The 17393-nt window shown below is 39.0% G+C and overlaps 1 protein-coding gene across 2 annotated transcripts in view; it reads right to left on the bottom strand.

Moving 5' to 3' along the window:
- GMDS (GDP-mannose 4,6-dehydratase) overlaps positions 1 to 17393 on the bottom strand; it is a 426883-nt gene that overhangs the window by 251172 nt on the left and 158318 nt on the right. For both annotated transcript variants that reach the window (XM_055704690.1, XM_055704691.1), the window contains 2 exons: positions 5503 to 5695; positions 4538 to 4642 (listed from right to left, as the gene is read on the bottom strand). In XM_055704690.1, the coding sequence (XP_055560665.1) occupies positions 4538 to 4642; positions 5503 to 5695 (298 nt within the window). The remainder of the gene's footprint in view (positions 1 to 4537; positions 4643 to 5502; positions 5696 to 17393) is intronic.

Genomic DNA, 17393 nt, shown 5'->3' with positions numbered 1-17393 from the left:
ATGACAACTGCTTTACCAGGGTTGGTAACAGACAAACAAAAATTCCCTACTGAATGGTCTACACAATGATGTCATGTGTGGGGGCAAAGTATTTATTACTTAGGGAAAAAAAAACCCACAACAAAAATGAAACAAAACTACTGCTGTATTGTGTCAAGAAACATGCTTACATGTTTGTACATCTTAGCAGATAACGATCAAATGAGGCAAGCAATGAAGTGGTTAACCAAATCAGAAAGTTATCTCAGACATCCAAAGGCACATCTTGTAAACCTGAGAAAAGTTCTTACATGAAACTGTGGAGAAAAAAAAAGTAAGGGCTTGTCTGGGAAGAAACAAATGATACTGTCAACAAGTAGTTTGCTTTCCCACTCAGAAAGGAAGGCATTAGTGAGATCCAGAGCCCAACAAAAGAACAGGAATCTTTCCAATGCTGTAAAAAAGGCTTGAATCGAGCCTCAGCTTTCCCGAAAACTAAACTTGCTAATAGCCTCACTCTTCCACTGTCAAAACCGTCATCTCACTGAACAGAAATACCTTTCCAATATTGCCGTAGAGCAGACACTTCCACACTGGTAATACTGGGAGCCATGTTCACCTACCACTAGCAACTTGGTAACTTGGTGGTCACCACCTCCCCCATTTGGTATCTCATGATGTCGTTTTGCTTGGTTTTGGGTTTTTTGTTTGTTTGTTTGTTTTGTTTTGGGTGTTTTTGGTTTTTTTAAAGGCATTCTGCAAAAGTTTTTTAGGTTTTCTTTTGTTTGTTCATTTTTGGAAACAGAGGCCACCTTGTAGCGTACTACTTACACTGTAGTGGTACTTCCTACTGTAGACAGCATTTTGCTTTTCAGCTAGTGTCATATTCAGACAATGAATAAGCTTCAAAAATGGAAGATCCCACTCTCCTTTGACATTGCCATAAATCAGGAAACACTTGTAGCTATACCTGGATAAAATTGATGAAAGTAACTGAACAAATCAGCTTTAGCAAGGTATACTGCTAAGACAGGTCTTTTCCCCAAAGCAAGCAAATTATGCTTATCTTACATTACCAGACCATTACTGGAAGTACTATGCCAGACCCTCAGCTTGCATAAATCAACCTGACCCTGTTCACTTTGGTGCAGCTGTGTTGATTTATGTGAGCTGAAAAGCATGTACTGGTCAAAAAGTGACTATTTTGTCTTATAAAACTATAAAAGTGACTAAGAAATGAAAGGCAGCATGTATAATATAAAGAAAAAAAAAGTATTACAGAAAGGCTCAAAGTAGATGTATATTTTAAGATTAGTCTAACATAGCCACTCATTTTACTCGATATGAAAGATTAGATAATATTCTCTGTTGTTCCATACATATGTATCTCTCGAGCGTGGACCCCAGTAATTTAATAATGTTGTACTATTCCCAAATTAAGATGTAAGGCTCAGACAGTGGGTTCTACCAACCTACAATTTATCACTGGTGGTTTTTTTTAAAGTTACTGTGGCTGTCAAAACATGAAACATTAGATTTAAAAGCAAGCCCACACAGCAAACTTAAGTGTTCAGATTTGCAGTATGGTGTCACATCTTCAGAGCTACTCTTGTTACGGTCTTTCTCTTACAGAGCAAGACAGAAGTAGAAAATCAAATGAGCTTCTCAAAGCCAGCACTTCTCTCAAGCTTTGGTAATTTCAGGAAATTGGAAACCTCTCGTATTAGACTTAAGCACCCTTTACCCTTATGAACTCTTTGCAGAGTTCCTTATTGTTATATAGACTACACGAGATTAACTACTGGTGCTCCTTTCTGAGTTAAAACTGGGAAGGCTAAGGAGAAGAACTGGTATTCTGAAATGAGGTGTATATTCCTAAATTCCTTTCTCACAGAAGCAGACCTTGAGATTAGAAAGTTCTCATTTTCACTAGACTTGTGTATCACTCCCCCAGCAGTACAATATCTGAACACTGTACGAAGAGATCACGAAGCAAACCTCTTTACAACTGTCTGTTCAACTTTGCCTCAGTGACCAGCTGCTAAAAGCCACTTGGCAGACAACTGCAATCCATCTTCCTTCACCGTGAGTACTGGTACTTCAAATACAAACACTTCTGTATTCAATCACAGTCCACAACACAGGCTGCCAGGTACCAAAAAAGCATTTTGTTCATCCTAACCATTACCAGTGCAACACACCTCATGGACTCCTGCCTACAAGAAATACTAGGATTTGTCTCTTCACAGTCTTTCCCTATAAATACATTCACTGTAGGAAGCTTGCATTTTCAGAAGTGTGATTAATACTTCAGATATGGGGAAAAAAATGTGCACAGTCTGCCAGGACAGACCATCTCTGTACCTCAGCAAGCGGCACTGCCACAACCTTCTCCTTGCCACTGACTCCCGGGGATTATGTTTCGTGTGAGCAAGATGCACTTAGTGTCACCATCAATGGGATGCTGTATCCAATCAGTTCATTGTAACACTAACCCAACTGGAATAATGGTGTGTCACATTGGAATATAAGGTATTCCCAATCTCTGAAATCAGTAGAACTAAAAAAGAAAAAGCCAATGAAATAAGGCATTTTAAAACTTCCATGTATATTACCATCTCTACATAGGAATCAGAAATGCCAGTTAAATCCTGTTTTTCTCCCAAGGCACTTCTGCAGTCTTCAAAAACATTGGGAAAATGATGATATTAGGAAAAAAACCCTAAGAACTACTTTTCTTCCATTTTCTTCTCTATATAAATTTACAGACTTTCTCCCATAAAAACACTAAGGAAGTGGCACTGGGCTGTGGTTACAGGTGCTTCCATGGTATGTACTCCCACTAAAGCAAACAGAGCCAACCAAAAACATTTCTAAGACAAAGTTCCTGTCGTGGCGTAAGGGGCTTAAAACTGCACCAAACATATACATACAACCAAAAGTACAGCCTGAGACTTCAAAGCACAGACTTGGGTTCTCCACAGGGACAGTAAATGTGTTGAAAAGAGACTTCGGCTTGGAAGCTCCATTGCAGCAGTGTCAAGCTGGAACAAATGTTCAGAGGGATCAAAATACCAACGAGTACCGAAGTTTTCCTCCTTCAAAACGGCACAAGCTTATAGAGAAGCAGCAGAAATAGTAAATGTGTTCCTGTAATTTCCATCTCATCTAGTAGCTCCCTCAAGTTAATATTTAGTATTGCGTATTCCCTCATTCTTTGTGTTGGTCCGAATGTTTTAATTACATAAGGATAACTCAGAGCAATTTGGGCATCAGTTTACAGCGCACTGAGAATAAATGACAGTGAACTGTTTAGAAGAAAGCAAAGTATTAGGGCTTCTAAATGAAACAATCAGTGGATTTTATTCTCTTTTAATTTTGAACTTGTACTGTCAACTGCTCCAGTGAGGTGATGCAACAACTTCTACCACCAGTATTTGATTCACCCTTACCGTAAATGCTGTCTACCCAGTGTATTAAAAGCTGCCTGCCCAGTGTACTATGAGGTTTCACAGCTGTGGCTCCCAAAGACTTAAATCAGTATTTAAATCGTATTGACACCAACTAGTTCTTTTTGTTGTTTTTTTTTAAGCAGAGTTGCAATTATGGTCTATTTTATATTTGTAAGTATGACTAAAATTACTATATTTTTTGTGCCAGGCTATAATTTATATAATTGCATTCCTGTAAAATTTGAATTTATTTTTCACTTAGAAACAGACCACAATAAAAGGCTTCTGCACTGAGAATCCAGTTTTCTGTGTTAATTTAAAGTTTAATTTTATAGTGTTTGGTACAGTCATAGTACTTTAAGGGCAGAGGAAAACTGTCACTGTATGAGACTTTTAATCAGCCACGGACTCTTACTCAAACTAAATACCAGTATTAATTGTTCATAAAGTACTGCAAGAGGAAAAGGGATGATTAAGTGGAGTTTAAGCTGCATTGTTATTAAGGATTAAACAGAAAGGCATTTTAAAGCCATGTGTTAAAAGCTGTCTTGTCAGAAGGTATGGGCCATAATCCACAGATTTTTCAAAATATACCAGGCTGTACTCATTAGTCTTATGAATTTAGAGGGTCTGTTATTTCTGCCTCTTAATTTGACATCTATATGCAAATAAAAATCTTCAGTACAAGTCACACCTAAAATTGCATGTTATGCAGTTGCCCATCTAAAATGTTTAGAAAACTTGCCTTTTACTGTGTCCTGTTAATATTTTAGCCTTAATTTATTGTCAAGAGTGAAAGAAAATTCAGGGATGTTACGAGGTCATTGCAGTCTCTAGAGAGCACTGGTACACAAAATCAGATACGCAAGCTTCCCTCCAGGCTCAGAGGGCTACAAAATGGAATATGATGCTTGAAAGGGAAAGCTGCTGCTCTGCAGGCTTGGGGACAGCCAGGAGGACTGCAAGAAACCCTGTGAGTGGCTACGAGTCACGACACCCTCCCTACAGAATTCTGGCAAGTTTAAATGAAACCTGTGGATGCATTGTTTCATTTTTCCGGTCAGATGTATGCCAAGTTGGGAACGGTTTCACGCGGATTTTCTAACCTCTCCTGGGGCTTTCGTGATTGAAGAGGATGCCGTTGACAGCAAAGAGATTGTAGGCCTCTCTGAAGTTCACCACAATCCAGTAGGCATACAGTTTTGCTGCCCCTGCAAAAAATAATTTTAAAGCGTTACGTATATCCGCTCTGCTTGTACACAGCTCAGACAGATGCACATACACAACTCTCTCACATGCAGGGAGAAGTCCGCATTTCAACAGTGGAGTGCATTAGAATTTGATTCATTCCCTGTATGTGTCACACTTCATATGGGAAAAAAACATCCAGCTCAATAAACAGCAGTGGAATGGGAAAACATTCCTCCTCTGTGCAGCTTCTGAACTGCCCAGGAAGTGTTAGGGCACTTTCTCACTTGTTTTCTTATGCACACTCAGCGTAGCACTTTTTCTTTTATAATATAATTAACACAGCCAGAGTGTGTGAAATGTGCCACTGTGGTGACCCCTGCTAATAAAAAAAAAATTACTTTGGAGGAATAGAAGTGAAAATCTGGTGCCTTAACACTTAAATTGATTTGAAACCTTATCACCAAATTCCTCCATGCACATTGCTTTAATAAGTGTTTCAAATTTCATGCGAGTTCATGAAGGAAGAAGTGAACTCCCGGGAGTTTTTCATTTAGGCAACAAAAAATATGAAACCTTATCACTTCAGTGGTATCTCACAACCCTTTGTGAAGGAAAAGTCACCCTTCCCCCCTCTCTACAAGAGTTCTCTACCTCTGAGCTGAATGAACACGGTCTTGTGAAGTGAGATGCTAATTTCCAACCCCCAGGCAATGGCAGCAAATACTTTTTATAGAGTAATTCATAAAGGTATGCCTCTCGACATGTCTAGTCACTTTAGCTCTATCGTCATTCTAATCTCACGCCCAAATGACTTCAGCCCTGAGACATGAGTGGGGAGAACAGACAGACAGACACCGCACACACCACCAACGATCCTCACCGTAAGGCGATCTCGGGTAAAAAGGGGTGGTCTCCTTTTGTGGGATTTCTTGCACTTTTCCAAAAAGTTCACTGGTGGAGGCTTGGTAGAACTTCACAGAGTTGATAAGGCCACAGGTCTTAATAGCATCTAAGAGCCGTAAAGTGCCAACCCCATCAACATCAGCAGTATATTCTGCTAGGTCGAAAGAAATCTTAGGGAGAGAAAGAAATAAAAACCACAATGATTTTACTAGGGGAACCAGCACATGCTGTGATCATGTACAACCAAAGTAATACACCACTTATCACAGACCATCTAGACACTTTTGGACAGAGTAGATGCTCAGTTTACAAAAGTGCCCTCAAAGGATTTCTAAGAATAAACAAGTAGCTCCATAAATAGCAGAACCAAAAGACTGGTGTTCCCTGATCTCCCTCTCAGGATTACTTTCCCATGTGAAGTAAGGGGTAAGCCTCCCCACAGTGGGAGCAGTATCAGGCGCTCTCTCATCTCCATAGCTGCCAATTTTCACAATATTCACTTGGGCTTAATATCTTTGACACACTTGAATGTGGTTAAAATTGTCCAATATACATATATATATATATATTTAAAATATTAGGTTATACAGACAGCATGACAGCATAAATAAACATTAAAAAAAATAAATCAACCAGAAACTTTAAACGAGGTCCAAAGTTTTGCAATTTAACGACACATCAAAATGGAGACAAATAGATATATCTGCTATCAAATGCACTCCCAACCCCACCTGATGAAGGTGTACAAGAGCTGTGGCTTCTGCACAGAGGTTAGGGGGATGCTGAAGTGGGAGATCAAAGGGTGGAGGTATCCAAAAGAAACCTGACATATCCTTCAAAGTAAGATAATAAACACGTGCACATTGCTGGACCAAGGCTCCTCTTTCTCTACCTGCTCCAGTAGTTCCCAGTTATCTTTATGATGAGCTTGATTGTGGCACACGCCATGTGACAGTGCTTCAGTCTAGGCTTTCAGAGTGTTTCAAAAATACATTAATTCTGTTCCTCGCAGTTACAGAACTAAAATAAAACCCTGAAAAAGTAAGCTGAAGGTAAAAGATGTGTTGTGACCACTCCAGTCTGCAGGCAGGAGGAAGAACACTCAGAAGGGAGCTCCCTCTGCTTGCTTGGTGGGTACAGGCTGGTTGGTTGGATGTACTGACAGAGCTCCTGGACTCTGAAGAATTTTCACCCACAGCACCCACAGAGGCACGTTCCCCCTCTTTTCTACATCTTCTCTCCAACCCAGGGATTTTGCTCATGCCAGTTTTTGAAGAAGTGCTCCCTGTTTATACTTGCCAATGTTATAAAAAAGTAAAGGGGAACGGACCTTTAGGGCAATCTCCTCAACTGCCCTGACCCAAGGAAGAATTACTGTGCCTATGTCCCCTCTGGCTGATGACTGACTGTCAGGAACGAGCTCTAGAGTGATGGCAATGCTACAGTCTCTGTATATGATCTAGGCTAGAGGTTAGTAAGAAACTACCAAAGTCAGATAGCACAGATCTATGATCCCCCCTCCATTAGTCTTCAGTGACAGGGTAACTAGTAATGGAATACTAGTGATTGACCATAGCTGGACAAGCCGAGCTATCTCAGTGAAATCAGTGCGAAACTTGTCACTTACCAGGTATTTTTTCAGGCTCTTTACAGATTCAGCCAGCCAGCCCTGTATTCATTTCTCCCGTTAAGCCACTTTCCTTCACTATGCAGTAATCACTAGAGGTTTAAGGCTTATTTACCCAGCAGATGAAATAAAAATAATTAGATTAATTTGAATTTGCACTTATGGTTAATTTAATACAAGTATGAAATAATCTAGATTGTGTTGCTGTGCTCCAAAATAAAAAAGTTCTCACACAGTTTTGATCTGAATAGCCAACGGTATGAACAAAAACAAACTTTATTTTTACTTTTTCTTAAAAAAAAAAAAAAAGACACCTGATATTTTGGCTTGTTAACCTGGTATGACCCAGCTGAAATTGAGCACTGATCCACTGAGAAGTGCTGAGCATTTTTTGTTTTAATCCATTTGGCACAAAGATGACAGCCACTTAAGGTCTCTCAGCTTTGTTGTCAGAGTAACTCCTGGGAAAACATCTTGATGAATAGTTGATATAGTCAATAATGCACTAATGAACATAAATTAGTATATTTACTGTATGGTTAGCACCTTCACATATTCACAGTAACATCCCAGTTGTCTAACTAAAGGCAAAACATTAATTGTAGCAGAACTAGGAATTTACCTGTATTAAGGTATTGCTTCCAACAAATAACCTGCTAAAAACACCACCCCAAAACGTAAATCTTTGCTTATATATTCTACTACAAAGTAAATTGCACATGTAACTGAGGTGGTCTTAAATCAGAGCTCCCAGATTATAAAACTTCTTAACTGGAGCGAGCAATGAGTCTGTGGCAGCAGCACTGGGAACTGCTCTCCCTGGCTGATGCAGAGACCAGTTTCACGAGAGATGGTTTTCCCTGTTGCCTTATGAATGACCTCAGTCTTCACCTAGAAAAATCACTCCCTGGGGTGTGAGGTAATTGTGCCTCCACGCTGGCCGGCTCTGAGTGTCCCCAAGTAGAAGCTGCCAGCTTTGTGCCTGTTCGGTGTTTTGTAATGTGGACTATTGTTCACTGGGGACAGGGCTCAGACCACTAAACACATTTCATTTTGGAGTGCAGGTTAGACTAGAATGGCATTCATGAAAATAAAAAATGCTTTTATCCACTAACACCTCCAACACCAAAAACGCTGGACTGTTAAGACACTCTGTGCAGTATAGGAGCAGTAACATGGCAAATATAGATAAATGCACACTAGTTTTTAATTTGATATTAATTCAAAGTTAACAATGTAGAAGAATTTTGTAAAATACTGGATTGATTAAGTAGTTATAAATCAAGCAGGGCAGAGCAGGAAAAGGTGCTGAGTTATCCATTGCCACATTATTTCCCTCTCCTTATATATGTTATTTTATGCAAGATCAGCAGTAAGACTGGAGTAAAAATAATAAAATAATGCAGGGACCTCATTAAGAGGGACGTGCAAGAGAGAATTGACATGCATGCACAACACACAAAAAAAAGACCAGGGTCGGAGTTATAGAAACTTCATATGGAATCAGATTCAATAGATGTTACTCGTAGAAATAATCTTCACTGGTGCACTGAGCTCAGTGGGACCATCAGAGAATAAAAACTCCATGGAAATGATGGCAAAGGCATTTGTATGAAAGCTAAGAACGAGTTACACTTTCTGAAAGATTAAATGTTTATCCAGTGGAAAAAAAAGCTTAGGTAATACCTAAAGATGAAAGTTTTTAAACAGCCTGATTTATGACAACTATCTTAAGTGCCTGAATCAGGAAACTCATCTCCCTGTATAGTAAAGTACACTGTAACGACAGTGGTGAGTCAGAGCAGAAAGCCTGATAGAGATGGTCTTGATTATGCTTTGGAGAAACTATATACATACAAGGTTTTTTTTAATTTAGCTACCTAAGACAGATAGATACTCCATTCTAACCTCAAAAATCCAAAACTATCAGCTACTGTCAACTGCGTAAAGTAAGCCATGCAACTGACAGCTTTTTCTGAAGACAAAACCAGGAGTTTTTGTAACAACTGGAGTAGGGAAGACTTTGCTTGGCAGGACCTTTAAGCCTGAAAGTTTTCTGAAAAGTTATTGAAGGCATGGATCCAGTACTTCTTTACCCTCTTTGGGCAGACTTTGTGACAAAGCGAGAGCAGGACATACCAACAAAACAGAAATTGTCTACATGGAACGTGTTAGTCTGAGTGACCTTGGTGCACCCTTCCCATGTACAATGGGGACATCATGCTTCTGCAGTTGTCATCATTAATCTGTGCAGATACTGTGAATGTATACGCTTAAGATGTGTCTATTTATTCCATTCAATAGATAGCGGTTAACAGTGTGTCACTCATCAGATGTAGATAGAAGAATAGAGATACTTAATCCTTGGTCAAAAGTACTTCAGTTCCAGGTTTTCAGGTCCTGAACACTTTGCAGAATTGCCTTAAAGAATACTAAAAAGCAGACAGACCCCTTATGTACATAGGACTTCTACATATTGAGTATCTTCATTGCTGGACTCATCCCTGATACAGCGCTAGTACATTTCAAACACATTCTTCGACAAGTAAAAATTTCAATAGCAAGGCTTACCCATAGGATGATAAATTTTTCTTGAGAAAAATATGATTTAATTAGTTATAACATTCCTGGAATCACAGGACACAACACAAATACATTGAACCACATTATGCCTCCTCTTTCACGTGGCTCCAAGAATTACAGTGAGTTTTGTGAACTGGTTTCTACCTTTTGAATGTGAACTCTTGGTCCGTCCCCCCCGTCACTTCTTTCTTTCTTTATAATTGCCAGATTCAATCTTTACCAGAGATTTGAATTTAATAGAGCAATGTTTTAAATATGATGTTTCCCAACTGATCATTCAAAACCAAGCTTAGCAAGGTCTTTTACAAGATTTAAAAGCTTACTAAAAACTATCTAAATGAAAACATATGGGTATTACCCTCCACAAGAACACATTCCTATCATGTCTATGAGTACTATATACGAGACTGCAGACTTACTACTTGCTTCTGACCAATGCATTGTCGACAGTGGCGATATTCTGAAAATAAGTATCAATTTAGCACACAGAGGTTTGAGATATTTCATCTCTGTTTTGTCATTTGGAACAATCCAACAGATGAGCTGCAATCATATTAACTAATTAGCTTTCAACCAAAAAATAGCATGTGCTAGCAGAATATAGTTCAATGCCCTACCTAAGAAATATAAATAATGATTTGAAATTTCATTTCCTCCTTACAGCCTTCTCAATTTCAGAAGATGGGATTTCTGGAAGGCTGGTGTTATAAGAGGGAAGCTTATGTGAAGCCCCAGGAGGAAATAGGATAATATAAATGTAAATTATTATTCTTTCACTGTAAAAACAAAGGTGGCTAACCTAACTATAGCATTAAAATAATCAGCCTTGCTCTCTCGAAAAAAGCCTACAGTAGATTCTTTAGATTTATCAGAGTAAAAGATATGTATTAGATCTCTTTAAGCATTGAGAAAGGCTTACACCTGAAAAGTAAATCACAAAGAAGAAAAACTGCTCAGAAACACTTCAAGTCTCACAAGTTTCACAGCGGTTACTTTTTTGTATTCTTTAAAATCAATTCTGTTTGCTTTGAATATTCAGTGTGCCTTCCACTGCCAATAAAAACCACTGGGATCACTTATATCATCTCAGTAAATAAACTGCTCAACCCCTAGGAACAGGCACGTAAAGCATAACATTCCAGTTGCTAAATCTAATACAGACTATGGGCCAAACATTCCTATAAAGTCCTAACACATTGAAAAAAAAAATCCTAGGGATATTAGGAAGTCTCAAGAATCTGGAGGGAGCTGGGCAGTGTCAAGGTGATGGGGAAAAACCTATATATCTACAAAAATGTCAGGTAACCTTCTAGGAGAATATGGCAATTCTGCTTCCTCCCAACCCCATAACTCATAATGAATGCTTAACTCATTGTCCTCTCACCCAATAAAAGAAGTAGTCAAAAGGCAGCAAAATCCCACAAATAATGATATATTTTTTGTTATGTAGAAAATTAATCAATTAAATAGTTCTGAACTTACTATTAACCTACACTGTTGATATCTTAAAGCCCTATTCAACTTCTTAGCTAAATAGAAATTGACTGAAAAGCAGTGACTGAAAATCTGGATAAAAGGAACACAACTTTTGTGGACTTACCTTCTTTCCTATTCCTTTCCCTGTTCTTTCATTAATAAGACAGAAAAAAATAAAGTGATCAGTAAGAATGAGAGCAATTTGACACCTGATTATAAGCAGAAAATTAGCAGCAAAAAGTTTTTTAAGCGGAAGCAGAAGTCAACATTTTTTCCTAAAATTCATGTTAACTCAAGTCATTCAAAATATTGCTGCAGTGAAAGAGCTTGGATAACTTGGATTTTCAAGCTTCTTATGATGCAAAGGAATAAGCAGTGCAGCTGATAAAAGATGTGCTTCTCTGTCAGTGCTTACGCTGAGGTCCCAGTGGCTGAGTCCCACTGCAGCTCTGTCACACTACGGGCTGCAGGACGGGGGACCTCAGAGAGCCTTCCTGAAGTGGCTAGAAGTTTGGGTTTGAAATCAGTGGGCCAACATTTTACTTCCACCTCTAAGTGTGAAGACCCAAATCAAAGTGCAAAAATAAGCTATTTGCTGTTTAGGGATCTTAAATGATCCTTCATGGTCTTCATGTTTTGTAACCTGCCATAAACCACAACAGACTCTGCTTTTACGGACCAGCTGAGTCCAATACAAGTATCCCCAGAGTGGTCTCCACCACACACAAAAAGGGAAGCCTGAATGTAAACCTGTTCATTGCCTGAGACACACACAAACGCCTTTGTGCCCACAGAAGGAGCACAAATGTGGGGTGAAGAAGAGTTGAGTTCATTCATGGCTCCCCACCACTCACTTCTCCAAGTGCATTGAGATCTGGGAAATGTGTATGAGGAAAAAAGGGGTGGGATGAAGCAGAAGCCTCACCACAAAAGTGCACTTTCAAGTCTGAAAAAATTACTGAGGATAACAGCAGCAGCAAAACTATGCATCACCTTTCACCACATCCCCAAGGATCAGGCACTGCAGAATCCAAAAGCAGCTGTTACCTTTCAGCTCCACAAGCGCTAAAAAATTCATGAACAGCTAAGCTATACTGCTATTGCCCACACGAGATACAAGAGTGCTGCTAGACTTGCTGAAGTCCCCAGCCATCTTGCAGTTGAAATACCCTGCAACAGAGTCTTCCCTAAGGGGCAGCAACTTTCTTTGTGGAGCTGAGATACTCAAGGATTAGGGGCAAGAGGTCCCCTAACATACTCCACAGTGTATGTTCATATAGCAGCTTCTCATGGTTTGGCTTGGGTAAGCTTTCCTTACAACTCTCTCTCCTCTTGATTAATGCCAAGTTCTTGATGCAAATTTTCTGACATAATCTTTACAGAGAAATAGCTTGGCATTATTAAAACAGGTTTCCTTTTCCCCTCTTATGAGTAAAAACTACTGCTTGCTTTTTGTTGGGGGAAAAAGAGAAAGGAAATCAACCCAAAAGCAGAGAATAAGCGTGGAGAAATACTCCCTGGGTGGTTAAAGTTTTATATTTATAAGACTAGTAAGGGTTGATAGTTGGATTAGTTAGTTAGTTTCTTTAAAAAGTGACTCCTCCCTGGCAAACTGCAGGTGTGGTTGTAAATCCAGCTCACGAGGTCATCATGTTCACCCTTGCCTCTAAAACAGCCCATGAGTATATGCCTGACCAGTTAAGAAATACAGAACCACCAGTTGCCTGTTATTTTCAAAATGCTGATGCCACAACCCTTAACTTGGAATATCCATTCTCCATTTTAATTTTAAAAAGTCTCCTACATCCTGTACAGTTTTCTTGGCCACTGATTAGTGATTGAAAGGTGTGTTTTGGAACAGATCTCCAAACAGAGGTAATTTGTAAATTGTTTATTCTTCTGCTTATTGACTAGCTAATATAGTGGATTAAGAGAATTTAAGAAACCGGATTAAAAGAGAGTTGCCCAGCGACGGGTCAAAAGGCAACAGACACAAGTTGAAACATGAAAAATTACAATTAGGTATTAGGAAAAAAAGTTCACAGCATGGGTAGTCTGCACAGAACCTGTTTCAGTGCTAGAGGCTGTGGCATCTCCACCCTTGGAGATACTCAAAACTCAATCAGACATAGCCCTGAGTCACCTGCTGTAAACTGCCCCTGCTTTATGGAAAGAGCTGGTCCAGATGTCATTCGGAGGTTGCTCCCTAAATTATTGCACAATTTTAAGATGACAGGGAGATGGGATTACAGCAGCGAGTTTTGGTGTTCAGACACGTAGCACCATCCAATGAGTAGAAAGTGGATGTACAGTGTGCAAGAATAAAACCTGGTCTTGTAGAAAACCAGCGATTTCTGCTGGGGGAGTAGAGAGTTGTTCACAGCAACTTTCAGAGGCACATGGTCCAACTTGCTATTCATCACGTCTCCTCCACAGAAGAGCTTCAGATAGAGGAATGCACAGATCTGATAGTTAAAAAAATATACCAAAGTGGAGGAGGAGGAGGAGGGATATCACAGAACATGAGATTCAGTATGGCCATAAACCTTTGTCACAAAAATGTAACCTCCCCATTAGTTTTGCTTATCTTCTTATCCATTTGTTATTAATTTGATGGAACTAAGGAGTTGTCAGGGTTATGTGATGCAAGGGATTTATCTTGCAGAACAATCTCCAACCCACTATTCAAAGTCTTTAGTTTCAAATTACAGAGATTAGCAAAGAAGCTTTTAAAAAAGAAGCACTGATTCTTTGCTCCTTTTCAGCATGATTTTGTTCAGGGATAGTTTGAACAATATACATGTTGACTCAAGTTTTTAAGTACATGGCACATGCAGCAAAGTCAGGATGGGTTTCGATGATTCAAATTGTGTAGCTTCAATGGCTAGTGACACTGTAATACCATAAAAGCTTTTTTACATACTGAAGTCCAGCTGTGCCAGAAGCTTTAAATGCTATTTAGTAGAAAGACAAAAAGGGGCAACTTGCAGAGTCACTAGAGAACATTCAAAGGGAGATGTAAAAAGATAGCCAATTCATTTCGCTTTATACATACCAGGGGAATAGAGAACTATGACTAAAATGCATGCAGGGAATGCAGTCACTTTGAAAGAAACAGCACCATTTTTACTCACTTTCACATATAAAGACATTAATTTAAAACATACAGGTTTTTAAAATTATAACATGACAACTAGGTTATAGTATTAATATTTTTTTAACTTCTGCTTTTTTAAAAAAAACTTTCATCCTTGCCTCCTTGATGCTTTCAGAACACACAGAAGGATGCTCTGCACAGAAGTGATGAAAACATCATCGCAAGCAAAAAGAAAGAAAAAAGAAACAAACCCCACAAAACCAAAAAAACCTTCATTGCCTGTCTGCTTTATGATTTTGACAGACTTTTAGTGGATGGCAATATAGATAATTAAAGCAGTAATCTACTACGGCACAGTTTTGTTCACCCTCTGCCTTCCCAGAGTCTCTCCTCTCTGCCTTCCCAGCCAGCTAGACTGACGTAACACAACAGACCCTCCCAAATATTGATACAAGTCCCATATTGCCTGGAAGCCAGAATTACCCCAATGCATTGCAAATGACTACCCTGCTGTACTCTCTTGCAACTCTTGCTAATGCATAAAGTAATATCTCCCCAGGTTTATGGGCCCTGCCAGAAGTCTTGCTTTTTCAATCAGAGAAAAATTATTTCCCCAGCATTTATTACTTATCACTTGAGAAGATTACTTTCCAGACTGCAATTCCTCATGCCAAACGGCATCATTTTAGAAAGCTTAGAAGCAGTTCAAACAACTGTTTCTCAGGTACCCCTGAAGTAACAAAAATGCTCCTCCCTGCATGAGGAAATAAAATATCACACATGGATATGGAGATCACAGACTTGAATATGGACTAAGGTCTTTTTTCCTTAAGGGCATTTAATCTGGAAATAAAGTGTACTGAATGAATGAAGAACCTTTGTAGAATAACTTCTCAACTTTTTGAAATCCAAGTAAGTACAAATTTAAAACTTCCTATAATATTGGAACCTTTGTTTAACAAAAATCTTTCTTTTTTTGTTACTTTCCTCCCCCACCCACACATTATCTACTGACAATTGTCTGACCAGTTTGCCAAGTTATATTTGTCATTATTCTGAGTTGGCTTGCTGTGCTATATCCACCTAGTAACTGATGTAGCAAAGACTGCCATAAAAAGATGAGAAAAAAACACTGTCTCCTAGTAAAGCCCTCTAGATCATCCCGACCAAGCTGAATGAAGCATCTATAGAGATACAACACATACTTTACAAAAGACCACTTTCTATAATGTTTAACAAAAGCTTTCACCTTGAAATCACTGTAATTTTTCATTTTCTGAAATTAAAAGCATTTTCTCCCCCTCCCAACAACAAGAATTGCTATCTCCTTCCTTACGGCTAATGAGGGTTGAAAGAGCTTCCCTACTTCACAGGGATATTGCAAGAAAAAAAATGAATTACATGAATGTGCATGTATTACTTATTTATGGGACCATAAACCCAATTAGACAGACTGCCCATAAATATGCCTGACTCAGCCTTTCAAATTGAATGCTAAGGGTGCAGACACAGCCAAGTCACTGCAAGAAAACAAGTTACCATTTCTCTGTAGAGGCAAGGTAATGCTATCTGGAAGCACTCTTAAACCACAGCAAATGCATGATAAAGCAACTTATCTCAGCTCTCTTACTGTCAGCTACTCTAAAATCAAATCACTTAATTCATCACAGTCTAACAGCGGACAGGTACCTCAGCTCTGACCACACACTGCAGTTTGTTACTTTATGGTGCTTTGGTCATGGCTGAGCTTTCAAAACAGACAGGACTTCAGGAAGACAAATGAGAACATAAAGTTTTGAGGGAATAAATAAGCACATGCACACACACGCACAGAGAGAAAAAAATCATGACTTTTTGTCTTGGGCACAGCTGCCTAGGGAACATCCTCTGCCCTGAAGTACCTGAGGGGGGGGGGGTCAGAGCTCAGACACTGAACATCACTCAGACACCTGCATCAGTATGGCAAAAGAGATGCTAAGTACTCCATCTCAGCAGGCAAACAATGCCTGCCCCTGTTTGTGCACTCAGTTTATTCTTAAAACACTAAAGTCGTGTTCTTCACAAAGATGCCACACTTAGAGAAAAGTACTATAAAACCGTATCTTCTAAACAAATGCCATCGCTTCAAACCTGTTTCTGGTCCACTCACTCCCCTCAGTAAATCCATATACTCATTTGCCATGGGTACTAATCACTTACAATTCTTCGTTATGTTACACCTACGTAGACCTAGTTCTACTTTCTGGTTTGCCATAAAGCAACCAAAAACTACACCAACTCCTCTTAAGCTAGAATGTTTTCAGCATACCTCAGACTTCTATGTAATTAATTTCTGAGGCTTTTGTTCATTTATACTGCATGTGCATTAAGAATTAAATTGGGATGGCTAATTGTGTAGGGTAAATTTGGATGGGTACGTAGGTACTGACAAAAGACATGCAGCCACAGTCGCCACCTTCCCAGTTCCTGTGCCAGTACTCCAGCAGGAATGATGGGAAAATGAATAAACATGAAACAGCATGTCAAGAAGTAAGTCACCATTTTTTTTTTCTCTCCAGTTTTCCTTTTCGAATAGGGTAAATAATTGCCTTTTCTTCCAATGCCCAAGGTCATCTTCTGTGAAATTTCACTCCAAAATCTCACTCAAAGAAAGGTCAACAATCCCAAAACCTTTCTAGTTTTTTTCCCACAAAACCAGCAGCATTCTTTCCCCTTTTTTTGTTCTTGAGAACAACTGACATTTAAAATATTCTTTAAATAAATACAATAATCTGAGGTTTGCACTTGCCCTGAAAGCAAACCACTGAATCCTCTAAATTCATTAAAATTACAACCAACAAACCAAAAAAAAACCCCACCCCACCTTGAAATGCTAAAGTAGGTGATCGCTAGTAGATGAGCACTAATACCCTTACCTTTAGTGCATGTACAGGCACTACATATGATAAATTTTAAAATCAGTGTATTAATAGCATCCACAAATACAGGAGCTGATGATGGCTTTGTTAGGAATGATGTAATAAACCTGTAGAAACAGCTTTAACTCACTGTAGTAACACCTAATTTTAACACTCCATTTCAGGCA

The sequence above is a fragment of the Falco cherrug genome, chromosome 3 (genome assembly GCF_023634085.1).
Source record: "Falco cherrug isolate bFalChe1 chromosome 3, bFalChe1.pri, whole genome shotgun sequence".
Lineage (NCBI taxonomy): Eukaryota > Metazoa > Chordata > Aves > Falconiformes > Falconidae > Falco > Falco cherrug.
The sequence above is the reverse complement of the archived record's forward strand: the minus strand, read 5'-3'. Positions and strand labels throughout refer to the sequence as shown.